Here is a 19,963-nt window from a genome sequence, read left to right as displayed (position 1 = left end):
TACAATTTTCAACTCGCTCGTATAGAAGACTTCGCAAACCATTTTGTACAAACCTAGTGAAATAAAAGCGGTTTAGAAAAGAAAGCGTGATAAATGCAAAATGTTACTCCCCGTCGGGGAATCGAACCCCGGTCTTCCGCGTGACAGGCGGAGATACTGTCCACTATACTAACGAGGAGGCCATGTGATACTTAAGCCTGAAATTCTTTATATACCGCTTGTATGACGGTTTTCATGTTAGTGGATTTGTTTTCTTCCTCTGTCTTTCCAACCCGAAGCCGACTGTTATTCTACAGCTTTCTTCCGCGTGACAGGCGGAGATACTTTCCACTATACTAACGAGGGAACGTGTGGCAAGGTTCTCTGAAAGTTTTCTACTATACGTTTTGCATAATGTTTTCCATGTTATTGTTTATTTTAGTTCTTTAGTTTTATCATTTCATGTTCTAATAGCAATCATACACCACATATTTTGGATAGTGTGCATCATATCTTCTTAACTTATGGCACACATATGACGTAGTTACATAACGTAGCAGGGTAACAATCTTCTATCAGAATCTAAAAGTCTCTTAAATTGTGACTTAACTGTCCAACTTAGCGAAGGAAAGCATAGCAACGAAACTGAGAATAATAAATATTAATATTTTCACTTTAGTGTAAGTGGGAGGACTTCAAATATTTTCATATGACATTTAGCAAGTGAGCAACGTCCGAATTTTTAATTTTGACGCCCCAGTGAAGAAGGCAGTGAACTGTCCTGTATTGACACACTGCCCTCTACAGGATTCAGTGTATCGCTGCAAGCACAAAAAATGTCCCACCAGAAATAAAAGCAACCCAATTTGGCAGCAACTTCAACATATGTTGTTGAGTGTTATGTTCAGTTATGTTAAGTGTTTGTTCTCCTGTTTTACATGTCTACACGACTTTTAGATCTGAAGCTTGTTATAATAACTTATAAGGCTTTACAATTTATGGCAGGATTTTTGAGAAATTCTCTCAATTTGTTGAATTAGGATATTCAAAGTTAATACTCATAAACACCTCCAATCTGAGATTATTTCTCAAGACAACAAAAACGCAGTGCACAGGTTAATACAACACCGTAATTTCTCCCTTTATCATCAGTATTTCGAGCCCACAGTTTGAGTTTTTACTCATTATTAACGCTTGTTGAAAGAGGGACCGATCATCTCCCCATCATATCTTGGCCCTTTATTAAAAGTTTGACTCAGCTACTGGTCCATAAAGTGACCCTGTTTTCTGCCAGGCCTCAGACAGAAGTTACAAAAGACCTTCAACACACCAGGATAAAGAAACACACATTCACAGACTCACATTGTATACAGCATTTGAACACACCAAACAAACAACTATTCCTTTGTGTAACAAGGATTAGTTAGTTTCTCCTTCAGGAAACAAAAGCCCAGCTACTTAATCAAAGGAAGGAGAGATTTAAAGGGATTATCCACACAAAATGCTCTGATGTGTGAGGATACGAGTGCAGTGGAATAAGAGGAATTATGGAAATCTGAAGAAAGTAAGAAAGGGAGATTTACCACAATTTATTGTATAATGTCATGGGAAAATACAGCTGAGATTCTACCTTACAAAAAAACACCGTAATCATAATCATTTCATAATGAGGATGAGGATGTTGATGATAGTAACAGTTTGCTGGTCTAATCTATCAATGTATGAGTTCTTTCATTCTGTCTCCCTGACTCTCCCTTACTAAACACAATTGATGTGAGCTCATTCTTGCAAAACCTCTTTCTTTAATTAAAATCAATGCTAAATCTATTTGATTATACATATGTTTCACACAAGCAATGTACCCATATAATAATAACTTTTAAAAACCCCAATAACATTTGTTTCAAACATCTTTATGACAAGTTAGTGGTATGCAGTTTGAAGGGTGTGTCTTTTTTATGTGGAACAGATTATTTCGTTCAACAAATATATAAAGTATCTAAATTTTCCAGATCTCATTTTTTAATCTATTGCTGTTTAAGCCTTGATTTGTTAGCATATTAAACATCACAGACTGATTATTTTCTAGGTCAAAGTGGAACTGTAATAGCACCAGATAACCACTAGATGGTGCTGTATACTATGCCAGAGTATGAGTATACATAAATAGTTCTAAATATTTTTATTTGGGTGCAGTAATTAATAATGAAAGAAATATAGTCAAACGGTTTTATCATCTTGCACATTATTTTGTTCAGTATTGTTGCTTCGGCTGTCTTTTGTTTTTATTGCTTTTAAAAAAAAAATTTGACTTGGATGTTGGATGTTTTCATTGTCAAGTTATGCTATTGGTTTTCCTGAGGCAGATGGAATATATTAAGATATTAAGATTTAAAAGACCTGAAATTTAAATTAAATTAAGGTCCAAAGAAAGAAAGTTGGAAGTTTTTGGAAGATGTCATTCAACATTTCATTGTGTTGCAGAAAGCCTTCCTGATGCCCTCTTACTAACCTTTATTGGAACGCTGCTGATTAATCACTTTCTTACTAGTTATTAACTTTCTTGCTGTTGCCAAAGGCCCTCAGCGTGGTTACAAATTGAAGAACTGCGGTGCTGCAGGGTCCCAAAGTCTCCAAACCACACAGCGTGTCAGCACAAGTTGACATGTTTGTCTGTCCCCTATTTCTAACCTGCCACTGCTGCTGCTTGTCACCCAAAGTAAACCAAAGCTGCAGGAATTCACCCAAAGCTTAGATCTTCATATAAATCCTGCAAACTACATGTGAGGAGAATTGTAGTTGACAGGAGAACAAGGAACCATAAGAGAAGTTCATTTGAAACCAAACTCTTTGCTGATCAAATGATCTATTTCTGTTCAACCTGGAAATGGTAAATGCCTCTGAAGGTTCAGGCTGAAATCAACAGTCTGTGCGGGCAAGCAACCTGATAAAAAACAAGTGAGGCAAATAAGTCCAAAATAGGGAGGGCAGATAAGCAGTGGTCAATTGAGGCAATGCAAGGGTCAGAATGGCAAACGGAAAGGCTGGAAGGGTTGGGCTGCTTTCAAAGACAAGACTGAGAGAGTGTGTATGCTGAGCAATGGGAGTGAAGAATATATCGGGGAGCTGATAAGGGGGTTTGGAGCAGCTGAGAGTCTCAACGGGTGATCTGGCAGAACCGCGAAACTCATAGGCAACAGGAAAGCTTGGAGGACACCACCCTCATTCTCAAGGATACTTCAGGGACAATCCAATGGTGGTTACCAAAGGAGGATTAGCCCCCAGCTGCCCAGGGATGAACCTATAGCCTTCAAGTCCTGATCTGCCTCTCCTCGCCCTTCAAATCCCCTTGGTCGTATTTGACCCTTGCTGCTCTGGGGTCATGCTAGACGTACAGTACAGCAGTGAGGGACAATAGTGCCTCACTCACACGCAGCTGCTTGCTTTCCGTCACCTTTTTAGTATATTCACAGATGAAAGCCGTCTCAGTCTCAGATCAGGGTTCCTCCAACAGGAAAATAAATAGAACAAACGACCAACTGAGCAGCGTAGAAGTCTCATTCAGAGCTACAGAAAGAACTTGAGTGCAGTGATTGCTTAATATTGTGTCATGATATGTTACATCTAAGCTCAAAAGCAAAGTGTCAGCTCTATTACACATCGATTAAAGAATGGTGGATTCCAGTTGGTTTGGTCAGTTTCAACTTATTTCAGTCTCTCATCCAAATATCAATCCTTGATGTCCATTCTCAAAGATTAACTGTGGAAAAACAAATTCAACGTACAGATGACAGAGGAGAACGTTGAAATTGAGCAGAGTTGCCTGTTTGGGCCTTTTGTAAACTCAGAGCCAATTATAACTGCCTTTGGCTCAGTTAGGTCTCATTATATCTCCATTTCTCTCTTAAAAATATGTCTCTGCACATCATCGGTTTGAGCAACTGTGGCAGATTATTCAGAGCCTGGTGTGAAGTGCCATCTCATCCTGCGTTAAGCTTTCATTAGAGGAAAGCCCCTCTGCCCTCAGTGCGCTTCCATTCTTAGCTCTGGTTATTGGCTTTGCATGCTGCTGTGCTCTGCATACGTCACACACACACACACACACACTCACACATACACTGTATACAGCACAAACTCAAACTATTCTTGCTGATTACATCCGTTGGTGCAAACATGCACGCTGTAGGTTATATACCCATGGTGCAGTGTGGGAGAATGCACGTGTAAGTGTGTTGTGGTGCTGTGTGTGTTTTATATAACAGCATTCACTGTGCTCTGAGATGTTTTATTAGGGGTGACAGGGAAGAGGAAGATAGTGTCTCCCAGTGTTGCTCAATGAATCTTATCTATTTATTTGAAATTAAAGCTATTATTGTGCCTACATTGATCAAAAATTCACCTTTAAAATAAACACAGTTGTACTTAAATCACCAGTCACCTTATCTCACCTGAAACAAGAACAGCAAAATACTGCAGATAACACAAACACTCACACACACACACACACACACACACACAAATCCCATTAAAAGTATACAGCACATGCATGATCTTATTTAACTAATTACTTTAACTGTGAAGAATGATGGTAATTAGATCTTGAATTAATGCCCCACTTTGGATGGTTTTCATCAATATTTAATCATTTCTGCTGAACTATTGTCTCATCACATTCATTGGAAAGCCTGGTACTAAGATTTTACAGCTGATTCCAACTGACATCAACATACTGTATATAAAGCTAAACACTCCGCAGAGCCTTATTCAGCCGGATCACCATCACAATCACAGAAAAGAACTTCCTCATCCTCATTATGGGTTTTTTTTCATTACAAACCCATGTTTGCTGTCAAAGCGGTAAATGTCAAATTAGCCTACATATGTAAGAATCGTTTAAAGTTAAAACATATACTGCACCGCTTCCTGGCTCTCTGGAGGCAGAGCAGGGCTGGCAGAGGAACGTAAACATCTGTATGATTCCCAAACACACGACCCATTAAAAATATGTATATATTTACAGACAGCATACTGTCTTTTTACCCTTTGACTTAAAATTCATGGTCATGTGAAGAAGTTCAAGTATCTCTGGGTGCTGGCATGGTAAATAGTGGGTATTCCCTGCAAACTGGGAGGAGATCACGGGACAGACCCAGAATATACTAGAAGGATTACACATCCCATCTGGCCAGGTACCACATCAGGAGGAGGTGAAAGACACTTGAGTGAGTGGCAGATAATGAAAGCCCGACACCTGAAACCACCTCCTCTCTGCAGCAGTATAATTCTGATTTACACTGATAGGAAGGTGAAATTCTTTCCCATTAAAACTTTTCCTAGTGCGGCCATAATTTGATGGCCTAAAATAAATGTTGGACCGGTCCTTTGAAGCCATTCCTGTGTCCACTTTTGGCAAAGCTGAGGCTGTAAATAATGTAGTTTGTAGCAGCAGAGTCCACTGTGTTCCATTAATGGCCTAACGCTTGATAGATAGCACTTCTCTCAGGCTAAAAGCGCTGGATGGCTCTTCATCTGTCTTTCCTTTCCAATCTCATGCTGTCTTTCTCAGTCTGATTGCCCCCGCCCTCCCTCTCTGCCATCACTCACTCAGTCTATTTAATCTACTGTACGTCTTTTCCTTTTCTCCCTCATCCCTCCTATTTTTGGTTTCACTTGGATCAATTATTCATGCTTTTGCATGGACCTCCAGAGTGGAGAGCCATCAGGTGCATCTTAACACACGTGCATTCACCTACGACACACACGGTCCCATTTTCATCACAAGGATGGGAGTGAAAAACACCTGAGAGTCATGTTGAATGCATTAAGACAGACTGTTCGTGTAGCTTTTCACTTGATGTCATCAGAAACCTTGAAGCATCCATGCATTCAGTGTCTGGCAGGGTCCAGATGCTTCACATACACACCTTGGCATGATCTGGAGTCTGTAACATCACAAGCACTTGCATGATGAAGGCTAAAGTATGCTTCACCCAAACCTAGACTAGGTCTCAGATTGGAAAGCAACCGTGTTCCTACTTTTTCATAGTGCCCACACTGGAGGGTGGGGTGCAAATCCTGTCACTGTGGCTTGTCTGTTTGTTTGAGTGTGTTTGCTTGTCTTTGTAATCTCAACACAATTACGAGTACAAGCACAGCAAACAAGGGCGCTTTTGTTGGAGAGAAAATGTCTCCAATGCACTGAAATGTAAGACTGTGTCTACTGAACCACTGCAGATGGTGAAGTATTTTTCTGGTGGGGGATCCTAGCACGTAACGAAGGAACACTGGTGTTCCATTTCTATGTAGAACAAAAGAATGCAAAGAATACAATGTATTCAAATAAATTGGAATGCAGGCATAATATCTTTAGTCTATTCCTCAAATACTTGCTCCATGCTGCAATGTTGCAGTGATGAAGATAGTGATAGAGAATCTGTTGCAGGAATATATGGGTAATTTTTAGAAAGACTTATTTGAGAAGCCTTGCCTGGTACAATGCCAAACGTTTTCATTCTGGCTTAAATGCAGTTATGAATAATAAAGGGTCCCAATGTCACAAGCTGATCAGTTAACCTCAGCCGTAACATTTTCTCCCAATGATGTTAAAATGTGCCGCCGAGGCATTTTCAACTGTAAATACAATAACTGTATACTGTAATAACTGTAAATAAACAGAAATTCCGCCAGCAGCAAGACGTGATACTTGTGACTTGCAAAACTACAACTTGGTCCCAGTGGCATAAGGTCTTTGGAACACCACCTGTGTGCTTAGTGGTTTAATCTCTGTGACATCACGTGATTGTTGGAGAGGTCGTGTGTCAGTCAGCTGAAATTGATCAGCGTGAACGAAGGAACAAATGACTGCGAAACAGATCTAAGGACAGAGTTCCCTTGTGTTAAGGGTTTCAGGGATACAGTAGCGGATATTGATCTGTAAGTGGGTTTCCTGTCAAGTTCAATGTCCAAGTGGCACCTCCAGAGAGAGAGAGAGAGAGAGAGAGAGAGAGAGAGAGAGAGAGAGAGAGAGAGAGAGAGAGAGAGAGAGAGAGAAAGCAGCAACAAGGAATACCAGATTTTAAGGCTGCCTGAGCACAGCTCAGCAAATCAGTTACTGTTATGCAAGAGCTCAGTCACCCCAGCTGGCGATCAGAGAGAGAGAGAGAGAGAGAGAGAGATAGAGAGAGAGAGAGAGAGAGAGAGAGAGAGAGAGCAGAGAGAGAGAGAGAGAAAGAGAGAGAGAGAGAGAGCAAAGCGAGTGAGCAGCAAGAGCACGAGCACGAGCGAACAAGTCGAGTGACAGAGAGCAGAAGGCAGTAGACTCAGAGAGACAACAGCAAGCGGATTACAGCCAGCTACGATAAAGACACACACCAACACACACACACATATGCGCGCCACACACGCATGCGTGCATGCATAAACACATACTCACTCTCTCTCTTCTCCTCTCGTGTATTCTTGCAGCACACCAGCATCAGCATGGACAAGACGAAGGAGATTTCCTTCTCTCCACCAAGGGAGGGGAGAGAGAAGTAGGATAGAACAGGGAAGGAGGGAAGGAGGGAAGGAGCCAAGCAGAGGAGCAGGTGAAGAGGAGAGAAAATTAGGAGGAAGCAGACAAAAGGAAAGAAAGAAGATAAGTAGAGGAGGCGAAGGAGCATCAACTTTGCCAACTTTTCCTCTCATGACTTGTCTTGCATTAAGATTGCGATGGAGTGGAAGGACCCAACAATGAGGCAGTGAGTCCTTCCTTCACTTCCCTTCACACAGTTCTTCCTCTCCGTGACCATGTCTCGGAAAGTGGGACCTGCCCCCCACCTCTGGACACTGTTGTGCCACCTGCTGTGCACTGTGGTCCTGGTCAGGGGGTCCACGCCAAACCCTGCAGACTTACAGATGAGCAATACCACGTCGCCTGAGGACTGGACCAGCACGACCATCCAGCTGCAGCCAGATCTACAGACTGAAGCCCAGACGGCAAAAGCGGCACAGACGGAAAGTCCAAATCCCACCAGAAACTACACAGGTTAGTTCTCTCCATTATATTCAAACATCGACATGACCCAGAAATCCCATTATTACAACAAAATCCTTCCTATCTACTAAAACCCAGAGTGAAAGTAATGTTTTGTTCTCGTACATCTAATCTTGTATTTGGCCTTTAAGTGAAGACACGAGATAAGATTGATTTATTTTATACTTCCTTCACTCTATTCGGGCCACAGTAGCACATGGACACAACAATTCAAGGAAACTTCAATGAATTTGTCATACATATGGTTTTACCAGTAACTTCTGTGTTTCTCACTAAGAACATGTATTCGCTAAACTTTCAGTCTTGTTTTCCCCCTTGCTCATGTGTACAATTAGACATTTGTATCAGCCTGGCTGCTGTAATAGGTCACCTTTTGTGTGAGTGTGTGTCTTTGAGTGTGTCTGGGTGCGTGTGTTTTGTAGTGGATGTGCATTGAAGCGTGTATGTGCTTTGTGTTCTATTCTGTGTGTGTGTTTGCAGGTATGTGTTTAAGTTTATTGTTAATGCGTGCGATTAACAGTGGGAGCTTTTATGCCAATCTGTGTGGTTGACAAGGAATCGTGAAGTGTGAGTATGTGCCCATAGAAGTGTGTGCCTGAATGTGTGTGTGTGAGAGAGGCAGCAGGTGATGCAGTTAAAAACAGTTCATTATGTCCAGGGTTGAGCTGCAGTGGCGTTCGCATGACTTCACATCCACTCAAGCATGAGCAGGTTTTTCTATTGTCCTTCGCCCATCTCTCTCTCTCTCTCTCTCTCTCTCTCTCTCTCTCTCACACACTCACACACATATTTGCTTTCTCTATATGTCACTTCTGACTGCTTTAACCTTCGTCTCACTCTCTTTAATTACTTTTCCCTTTGTTTCATTTTTATCTTTCTTCTTCACCTCTTGTTTCCAGTATTTTTCTTCTTCATCTGTGTCCTCTTTGTCTGTCTTTCTGGTCTCTTTCTCTCTTCTTCTCTCTCTCCCTTCCTCTGTATCTCCTCTGTTGTCTCTCGACCTTCCTACCTCACTTAAAAGACGCCATATCCTCATGTGTATTCACAAACAGCCTGCAGCAGATGATAAATGTACTAAATATACACGCTCACATGCTTAACACACTCATACACACATACACACACACACACACTAGATATCAGCATACCAAGCGACACCAATCTCCTTAAAGGTTTAGAGAATAAGCAACGCAGTTGCATATTTCACAACAACAGCGCTGTGTTTGACCGAGCAGGACTCAGTACTTACACTTACATTCACATGCACTTGGACACAGATCAGTTGTCTTGGCCACATTACAACACATGCACAAATTATAGCAGACAAGAGCTTTGATTTCAGAGCACATCAGCAAAATTCAAATCCTCAAAGTCCTGATTAGTGTCACAAGACTCTCTCTCTCTGAAATGTAATGTAATGTAATGTTATGTAATGAAATGTAATGAAATGGTACCAACAGCATATAAGTGTGCAATAAGTGTATTTGTATAAATGCAGTGGTTAAATGCAGAAAGCTTTGCTCTGTGCAAACGCAAATCAGATATGTAAAAAGTCTATTTGTAATTTTCGTTCTTATATCCCTTTGTCCTCCTTCCCATCATATGCATTTATTGTGGGTTAATTGTATAATAGCAGTAGGGACAAGGACAATTGGATCGATTCCCAAGTAGTCGGAGGATAATTGGACATGATCCAAAATACAGTTGACAAAATAAACCGGAATAAGTCTAAATACCATTTGGGTTTGACCCAACTTGAGGTAGACCTGAGAAGACCTCTACACTCTCTGGTATTGCTAGAGATTCTGTTTCACGACAGCAGGGCGAAAGCTGAAATTGTCCTTCATCCCGACACCTGAATCAATCGCTTTAAATCGATGAAAACTGGGTCCGCTGAGACGCGTGAAGGTTTTCAAGCGCTGATCACACCAGACACTTACCGTCAATATGAGCCGGGACTCATTATGCAGCACGTCCTCGAATCTTCCCTGCCCACCATTCTGGGAAGTCATTGATCAGAGTTTTGCTATTGATCATCTTGTCCTCCGGTGCTCCTCTCTCCCCCAACTGACAATTTAATGTGTGTTTTCTTACTGTAGGTCAACAATGTGTCGTTTCAGTTTGTAGACTACAGTTGATAAAGAATCCATGAGAATAATTATTAAACATAGCATATCCATGAGTTTGTCACTGCTTTAAACAGCATTCATTGTGTGTACGCCACCCACTGTAGCTTCCAGCATAAGTTCAGAATTTCACACACGTGTCCTGCACTACCACTGCCATTGAGTCATTGGCCTCTGTGTCTTTCGCCTTAGTATTCATATTTCAACCTTCACATTGCTCCCTGTCGGTATAGTACATAATCCTCCAGTGTGACATAAAATACACACAAGTACAGTATGTGAGCAGTTGTGTTTGCAACCAGTAAAACTGAGTATAGTGCAGGCCTGAAGGTCCATTCCACCTTCTCAGGACTCAGTATAAGTAAACACAAGTTATATAAATGTATCATACAAATGTAGAAATTATTCAGATCCTTATATTTCCATTCAATTCTGCAACTATGATTGTGTTTTTGTCCTATATCTCTGATAGGGAAATACAAGAAGCAGAAGTAAACAATCCTTGACTGTATCAACTCAACCCTGGGACTTTGCTGAGCTTTTGGTCTCTTTTATTTCACTGTTCTGTTTTAATGACCTGTAAATACGCTGCAAAGCTGTTTCCCAATGCTTCTCAGAGTGGTGAATATATGTACATAGACCACTGCTTCCTATAACGAGCTCTGATAAGCCCACCAGGCAGAAACAAGTAGTGCAGTATACCAATGTGTACGTAAGTGTACATAAGGCCTGTGTGGAGATTATTTGGCCTTCTAATTATTTGTTGCAATTTAAATAAAAAATACTTTAACATATCATACAGATGCCAATGTCAAATCTACCATTTAGATGGTTTAATGTGCAAAAACCCATGTCAATCCAGTCGCCTTCTGCAGCACCACTGTGCACACAGAGTGAAAACAGACTATTTGGTCATTTGCAACTTCAACACATACTTCTACTATATAGCAAGCTAGTAGAGTGGAGATGGAGATGACAGACTGCTGCAAAGCAGTGCCTATTTTTGTTGTAAGCATAAACTAACATTAATACAGTATCCCAGCCTGTTAACCCGGACAGGGTGTGTGAGGGTTGATGTTAGTGCTAACACAGAAATAAAGCCCATATCAGTTACTTAGCAGGTATCTGTCTCCTAATCTGGTTTATCTGCTGCGTGCATGAGGTTACTGTCGCAAACCCTCAAGCTGACATATATCCCTTTCTTTACAGATTTGAATGGTATTGTTTTTCGAGTTTGACTTTTAAGGGCCTGCAAAGTCAGCATTCTACTGACATTGTTTTATAACCCAGAAGACTACAAATTACATCTTTGAAACTGTTCTATGTAGAAAGGCAACAACTTCTGCCTGCTTTGACTTTGTCACTCATGTCCCCTGACACGATGATGACACATGGCTTTCTTGATTGCAAGGGAATCTTTTGATTCAATCAACCAAACGCAATCAATGATAAATGATTTATAATATTATTTGTGCTATATTGTATTTCGCGAGGTTGTACAATTACAAATTGTGAAACTGTGAATATCCGTGCCCTGTAAGCCTCATACTGTGTCATTCTGCTGTGTCATTCTGCCTCACCACACAAGACCCTCAGCCTAAAAACCCCAAACTTGAAATGTTTCAACCCTTTTAATCTGATCATCTGACAGGCAAAGCCAATTACCTTTGCCTATTCGAGGCTATTTCTGACAGGAAAAATCCTGTTAATGACATTCTGAGAGAGAGAGAGAGAGAGAGAGAGAGAGAGAGAGAGAGAGACCCTAGCACGAGGGATATTTGATTTTGCTCTATCTATAAATGAGATTTACAATTTTTTTACAGTATCCTCTAGTCCTGCATGATCCACAAGGTGCTGGGACACTTCACTACATGCCACAACACAAAGACACACTCACTCACTCTCTCTCTCACACACACACACAGAGAGCCAGAGGTATTTCTATCAGCAGCACACACTATCGTCACTCCTGAGCCCTGTAGGCTTGGTGAGCCACAGACAAAGAGTTCCTTCTGTATTCTGCCTGTCAATCCAATATGGCTGCTGGCTGTGAATCAACTTGGTTATTACCTTCCCACGGCTTAAAACTAACGCTGCTCGCTGAGCAAAGTCACAGAGGGAACGTCTGAAATGAGCCCCCTGTCTACCGAAGTGAGATGGGAACGACAAAAGGAGCAAAAGGGCAAGAGGATTAAAAGTGAAGATGCAGCGAATACAAATGCCCCTCGAAAAAAACTATTACTACTACATTTTTGATGTGTCACAGCACTACCATAACAACTACACTATTCCACCAATATGCAACAAGCCAGTCTGGATTTACTTTACACAAACACATATTTGCTCGTGTTTATGTTTAAGAATAACACATATAATCCCACATATACACTTGTAATATTGTAATATGTTAGTGTAATCACCTGCCATTAATATGTATATTTCTACTTCACATGTTTTTATTCCAGAGATCTTTGTCAAAGCAGCAGCATTGCTCATTAAAATGATACAAACCTGCACCTCATGAAGTTAAACCAATTGTACACAAAGACAAAAACACACAACACCATGGAACACATTGGGGTAATGGGCAGTGTGTGCATTGCCACGTGGCTGAGGCAAATATGCACGCATTAATGCATATGCAGAGCAAGAGCTGGGGGGATTAGGTAATCCCTTGCGATAAAGATGCTACAGAAATAGATACTGATGATGATAATGATGACGATGATGATGATGTTTGGTTGAATTCAGACCGCATAAAGAGCAGCTGGAGCAAAGGGACCAAACACACTGAAGAAGATAAACAAGTAAAAGCTCAGTCAGAACCCAGAATGTTGTCTTTGATTAAATCCGCATTAGATTTTCTAAATTTGTTGAGGTCTGACTGAGAGGAAAATGTTTATTTTTAACCTTCATATGTCAAGAGTAGAGGCGGGGGCTGGTTAGTTTCTCATTTGGTCTTTTTATCTGATGTCCTACTTGCAAGGCAAGTGCAATTCAATAGGGACTGAGTGTTTGGTTCTTTCATTTTATTCCCCGGCATTCCTGCTCCTCTTTCATTTCAAAAGGAAAACAGGCAGTTTACTATTTCCACAAAAATGTTCTTTGTGTTTCAGTGTTCCATTGAAAGGGAATAGATCATTTTATTCTTATTCTTATTAATGCATATACTGAAATATGTGTTGAACATGTTAAATTTAAAATGCATCCAATAATTAAAACCCAGAGGTCCTGAACATCCTGAAAGCTTTTTTTTTGTGTTTGGTATGCTACTTCTGTAGATTTCTTTCGATCTCAACCAGCTAGCCAATGAGAGCAAAGGAGGCTTTTAGTGTGTGGCCTTAAAGAGACACAAATATCATTATTTTTTCACTCATGTGCACGCTGGTACTGCTGCACGAGGAGTTTTCTGCACATTGAAACATTGCAGCAGTTTCAAAACAGAGTTGGAAATGTAAATAAGAACGCAGGAATCTATATTAAAAGCCTGTTAAATTGCATTTTTGCAAGACTTTAAATGCCAACAATGAGAGAATAATTCTGCACATTGTATGGGCAGCAATATATTAGGTTGGTCATAATCATCAAAAACTCTCAAATTTGTCTCTCATCAATATCAAAACTATGCAGTATTCACAGATATTGAACCTTTACAATAATAAGCATTGAGCCAAACAATCAAATAAACCCTTAGTTCAGCATTTTGTGCCTGAAACAGGGAAGATGGTAGAATTTACACAATACAAATTATGTGTGTACTGTGCATTTGCTGTTCTCTCATGACTGTGTGTCTATATAGTCATTGGTTGTGTGTGTGTGTGTGTGTGTGTGTGTGTGTGTGTGTGCGTGTGTATGTGTGTGTATGTGTAAATCTTTAATGCAGAGAACCTAATCTTTATTTAATCACAAACTATTCTAAGCGCATCCCTGACAGAGACTGGTAATAGTGTCGGGGTGGGGGTGGGGGGGTTGAAGAGGAGAATACAGATGAGTGGATGTTTGGTTGGCAGAGTCGGGTTGCCAGGTTGGGGGATCCTGAGGTGCATTAGAGCCCCATTGGCAGCTGAAACACCCTGATTGGCAACCCACTGTTTCTACAATGACAGAGGAGCTTTTCTACGTGGGGCCAAACCAAGAGCACAGAGCAAACAGAGCCCAGAGTCAACACACGCACACACAGACACACACACCATACTTTCAGCAAAGACCCAACAACACACTAAAACCAACATGCATTTTCAATCTTTTCAGCATTACTTGTGGATTTTTGTTGACGTTGGGCTCAACTGGGGGCGTTATTCCACACTGGCGTCATTGTTCTTCGTCGCTGTTTACTCCAGTATGCAAACCGGGAGTTGTGTGTTACTTAAGCACCTAAAAGGTTGAAGGGACGGTGAGGATTTCTCTGCTGCGGTGTAGCAACAGCCAGCTAAAGACACACCGTCATCATGCCACATGTTGTATATTTTATATGCCCTTATAGAGATAAAGGCTGGTTCTTTGCCAGCGTACGCATGTGTACAACGCTGAGAAAGTGCACGGCTGAAATATGCTGTGACCGTAAAGACTGATGCTTGGCTGAGCAGACATCACGGTTATCATGTATAAAATCACTTATATGGATAAGTGATGAAACGGCAAGGGCCTCACATTTGGCCTTCTTTGTCCTCCTTTAAAGACAAGTTAAGGAGAAGGGGTTTGTGTAACTGGATGCATTTTTGAGGGAGGAGTGATAGCATCAGTAAAAGGTCTCTTAGCTAAATCAGATCTCCTCCCCTGTAACAACAGAGTGAGCTTGTTTCCCTCCAGTGTGCCCACGATGCACGTGTCTGGCGTGTTGTGTGGCTTGATGTGTTTGCGTGTATTAGGTGCTGTCATAGCTATACACAGGATCAAGGGATTTTCTCACTCTCTCTCCCTCGCTCTCTGTCCCTACAGCAAAAAATCCCCCCATCTGTCACTCCCAATCAGCCGAGAGCAGCTCACATGCTCGCTGGGTCTTGAGAGACGACATCTCTCTTTCTCTCATGCACGCACGCACACACACACGCACACTGCTATTAAGATTGCACTAACTCTCATTTTTAAGGTGAGAGTTCATGATTTCCATCTTTACAGTTCCTCCTACACACTGATTATGCAGGCCGAGACCTGTGATTCTGACCATTCTCCTCTATCCTTCCTACCTTCTGTCTGGTGCTGTCAAGTGTTACATTCGGTTACTTTTGATGAAGCCAATATCATTATCATCAATTCTAACTGCATCCAGTTTAAGTTACTGTGGTTTACTGCCAAGCGATTATTACTGTTAGGAGCAACCAGCCACCACATGGTTTGTATGGAATTCCCAACGAGCCTCCGAATCCCGGCAGCTCAGTCCAACAATAGCTGTCATATCACAAGACCTCTCTAAAGGTATTGTAATCTGTGCATTGTAGCATGAGTGTAAAAATAGTACTTTCTGTCTCTCTCTGGCTGTCAGTGTAAACACTAATCTCAGCATTCTCGCCCTAGCCACCTCCTGACGAGGCAGAAAGAAAGAGCAACAGACAAGGAGAGGAGAGGAAATGTCAAATTTAGAAAAGTTTGAGAGGACACCAGAAGAGAGGTTTCTTAGTTGTTACGCCAATAAATTACCTCTTTCCTTTTCTTTCTTCTCTGCTCAGGGTTGGCGTGCGTCGCCGTTCTCCCACCACGCCGTGGTTCGTACTACGTGGAGGGCGGCACGGGCGTGTCCGTGGGCAGCGTGTTGGCTTTCTGGTGCCGCGATGGCTACCAGCTGGTCGGCAGCGACAAAATCTATTGCGAAGTCAGGAGCGGCAAGCCTCAGTGGAGCAACTACCTGCCTGTGTGTGAAGGTAGGAAGGCTCATGTTGAAGCACACAGACTCAAAAGCTCCATTTACTTTGGTTTCGAAGACTCAGGCAAACACAATTAGACAATTATACAAGGAGTTTGTAATGCATATCTAACACGTGGCACATCTCAGCAAAAAGTAAAATAAGGTGAAAATGTAGCCTGAAGAATGATGGGGAATTTAGCAAAGCATGCCATTATCTCCGATGCTCAATAAGCATAAGTGCTTCACCATTTACAGCCACTTTATCTTTCATTTAAATCAACATAAAATCACAAAATCAGTTGGGTGTAATAGATCCAAATTAGCATAATGTAACATTAACGGCACTAACTCTCGTCTACTTAATGCAAGAGCAAACCAAAGAATGTAGCAGGGGTTCAGACAAAGGCCAAGATTAAACTTGATGCTCACAAAACCCAATATCTTCAAAAATCATGAGGGCAGTTAATGTCAACGGCACAGCGATAACTAGAAAAATAAAAAGTCTAAAGACCTCACGGCGGCTTCACATACCATTTTTGGGGATAAATGCTAATAAAATGCTGACCTCTGGTATCACGGAGCTACAGAGACCTCAAGACGCAGGAGAAAGCTTCAAGTCGGTTACGGAATTTGATGAGAAACTGAGGAGGTAATAGAAGGAGGAGAGGAACAGGGGTGGATGGTCGGCTGAAAAATTGACAAACGAGGGGTGGAAGGGATCCGTGATGACCTCGCTATGTCTGTTTAAACTTTGGGCAGAGGAGTTTCTAAGGTTTCAAGACTGGTACATAGTCACAAAGTCGTACTTTATGAGTCATATGTGAGCCACTGTGTGTGCAACCCGTATAATCAAAGCTTAACTCAGGCCTAACATGAAAGCATTTGCACACTGGCTCATCTGGAGAATGAGTCGTACCATCAGCTTCCCACTCATATTCCAAATTAACTGAATTTGTAAAACACCTGAGCCAGACTAAAGTAACTCACTTCTGGCCGTACGAACTCGTGGACATCACACTTTTTTTTGGAGTATCTATCGCATTCTACTCAACAAGAAAATGTAATCCCTACGTATCTAGATTGGAGATTATTTGGTGATAAGTTACCTGATGTGTGTATAAAACAGTGTTCTTTCTTCCCACTGCAGCCATCCCCCGACCAGAGGACCGTGGGCTACGGGTGGCCGTGCTGGCTTCAGTGGTGAGCGGCATCGTCATCTTCGCCATGTCGCTGTCCTTCCTCATCTGCTGTCTCCAGGAGCGATCTAGTCGGAAGCGAGCTAAGAAAGAAGGACGGAGCAGGTAGGCCAAGACGTCGCTTGACCCCCACCGTCACATTCGTGGACGAGTAGGCCACTGAATTGTTCTCCTGCTGCTCCTCAGACGCAGGGAGAACCGCTCAGCCCGTCGTAGCGAGTGCTGGCTGGAGAGGGAGGAGGGCGACTGGGAGACCTTTCCTCCTCCGAAGATCTTCCATCTTTCTCAGAGGATGAACCCACGTCTGGCACCTGACAGCCCCCTATACCTTACTGGAGGCCTCAGTGGATATGAGAACAGAGGGTACCAGAGGTAACACAATTCTGAAACACTGTACAGCTTGAAGGTCCACTAAAACACACGATAACCTTAATTCGATTAGACATTACAGATAATTGAGTAATACACATTCCTCTCTCTCTCTCTTACAGGAGTCAGGAGAGTTTGCTGAAGGCCTCCCTGCCAGGACATTACCGCTCAGAGTCTCAGCTTTACCCTCGAGTTGTCCTGCAGAGGGTCCCGACCCCGACGGCGCCTTCTGCCCCCGCAGCTCCCTCTGCCCCACCTGTCTTCCTCCAGCTCCCTGGCTCGTCCTCGTCCTCCTCCACGGCGCATGTCGCCGGGCACGGCCAGCCGCACCCCATGGCACAGTACCCCACCCCGACATACCCGCCCAATCCAAACACACTGATGCCCGCTTACCACCACCCGCTGCCTGCGCCCATTTACCCCAACCCCAACCCAATGCCACAGCGTCCGTGGCAATAGCTTGGCCTTCCATTTTCCACAGAGAAACTAAACAGTTATGGGCAAAACCTGGAGCTTTGAGGGGTTTTGGGGTTGTGGTATTACACTGATACTGATGATGCTGAAGGAAAACCGAAAGAGTGCATCAGGTTGAACTCTTTCAGAAACCTGTCTGGTTCGCAGCAAACACTTTACTGTGATAACTAGTTTAAGTGTTGGAAAATCCACATTACTCCATAATGGAAAGCCGTGAAGAAATGGATGCAGCTGGCATTGAAGCGCCCCCTACTGCATGTTTCCTGAACTTCTTCCACACCCTGGGCCTATCTGAAAAGGAATTGTTTACATTTTCCTTAACAATTACTACTGCACTTTCTGCTTCATCTCTTAAAGGAGTTTTGGAGAAGGATGTAACTTTACGTCACCGGTGTACTGAGTACTAAAGACTACTAATATTGCTCAGCTCTTAACTGCAGGACTAATCCATGTAAAATAGCTGCAATGATTCAGGAATATGGATTATTTTTAAATGTCTATTTTTAGGGAAGGATCTACTGTATGTCAGTCCCTCTTCTGAGGTCCTTGTAATCTTATCTACACCAAAATAAAACAAGACTGATATATTTCTGCGTTGAAACTAAAGACGCACCCTGAACCTTGAATATGATGGGAATCAGTAGATCATATCACAAAATAGAACTCCATCTCTTTCATACTGTGCACTTTCTGACCTGAATGACATGATTAAATATTTCGGGCCATTTTACAGCTCTTGGAGAAGTATTATTTGTGTTTTGCAGACTGCACTTGGGGAAATAAAGCCTGATGATAGGAATGTGTGGCAAGCAAGCTTTTGTTTAAAATGTAAAGGTCTACCCGTACTCGCATTTCTGGGACTTTCTAGGAAAGAGAAATGGATGTGGAAAATGCTCAATACACATCAATGGGATTTCATGTCCAAGTAAGAGGACAGGAGAGGCCACGTGCGCCACCTATTGGCCGGCCGCCACTGGCAAGCACACTGTGACACAACGACATAATGGAGCCAAAGTTTAGCTGTTTGTATGGATTTAACCTTTCTTTGTCAACAAAATCATTATCTAATGTTGCGTTTTATGTTTGTGTCCATTGTTCTTTAGCAGAACTCATTTTTCTCATGTTAGTGTTTTTAAGCAAAATCTTCTATTATGTCCAGTTTGATTTGCGTTATTAAAGCGGACATAAAACACACATTTATGTGTCCATTTAAGGTTTCTTTTGAAAACTTGAGAAAGGTTTTAATACTCAAAAATACATCTATCCAGTGCTTCTCTACCTTGATGCAGCATTGACGGGCACAGGGAGGGAAAATAGGCTATTTTGTCTATTTTAAGACCCCCTGCTGAAAAGCATGCTCTTGTCTGATTGGCCAGACTTACTTTTACTGAAATGTCCACCTTACTTTGTGACATAAACTCTTATTTCTGAATTTTGGCTGATGTGGTTATCATTCTACATCCAAATTTTTGGAATGTTGTTTGTTGTTAATCAGTGATTAAATAGTTAATTTTGCAGCGATGCCCCTTTACTGCTGTTATAATTTTCAGTTTTCAATAGAAGGGTTTGGGCAGATACACCAATACTTCTGCACTATACTGTTTTTGGACGGCGGAGGGTTTGGACAGAACAGTCAAAATGTATTTCCTTTGAAGTGTCTATTGTACAATAATAAGACTTAATAAAGAGGTTTTTGTTTAGTTGAACAGTGACCTCCTCCTGAAATATTTGTTGTCTTTGGCATGTTTTGAAAGGAGACTGTGTGCTGTCTCTGGACAGAAACAGATGAACACAGACAAAGACCATATCTGTGCTACAGCAACCTCTGCTGGTGCTGTAGCATATTTAATAGCTGCCAGAGAGTCCTGCTTTGGAAAAAGATTATTAAACATGCGAAAAGACAAATTCAACAACAGCCACAAATCAGGTGCACAACCTCTCC

At 41.9% G+C, this 19,963-nt stretch overlaps 1 protein-coding gene and 1 non-coding gene across 2 annotated transcripts; one reads left to right on the top strand and one right to left on the bottom strand.

The window, feature by feature from the left end:
• Positions 1-106: 106 nt before the first annotated feature.
• Positions 107-178, bottom strand: trnad-guc (transfer RNA aspartic acid (anticodon GUC)). Its single transcript has one exon. It is a non-coding gene; the product is annotated as a tRNA-Asp (tRNA).
• Positions 179-7,767: 7,589 nt separating this feature from the next.
• On the top strand, positions 7,768-18,006 carry LOC143003549 (uncharacterized). The gene is made up of 5 exons (XM_076154307.1): positions 7,768-8,005; positions 15,807-15,998; positions 17,130-17,283; positions 17,365-17,550; positions 17,670-18,006. The coding sequence occupies exons 1-5, from the start codon at positions 7,768-7,770 to the stop codon at positions 18,004-18,006; spliced, it is 1,107 nt and encodes a 368-aa protein (XP_076010422.1).
• Positions 18,007-19,963: the final 1,957 nt, after the last annotated feature.

Source organism: Genypterus blacodes, unplaced genomic scaffold (genome assembly GCF_046128005.1).
Source record: "Genypterus blacodes isolate CSIRO-AG114 ecotype Tasmania unplaced genomic scaffold, CSIRO-AGI_Gbla_v1 ptg000007l_1, whole genome shotgun sequence".
NCBI classification, from domain to species: domain Eukaryota; kingdom Metazoa; phylum Chordata; class Actinopteri; order Ophidiiformes; family Ophidiidae; genus Genypterus; species Genypterus blacodes.
The sequence above is the reverse complement of the archived record's forward strand: the minus strand, read 5'-3'. Positions and strand labels throughout refer to the sequence as shown.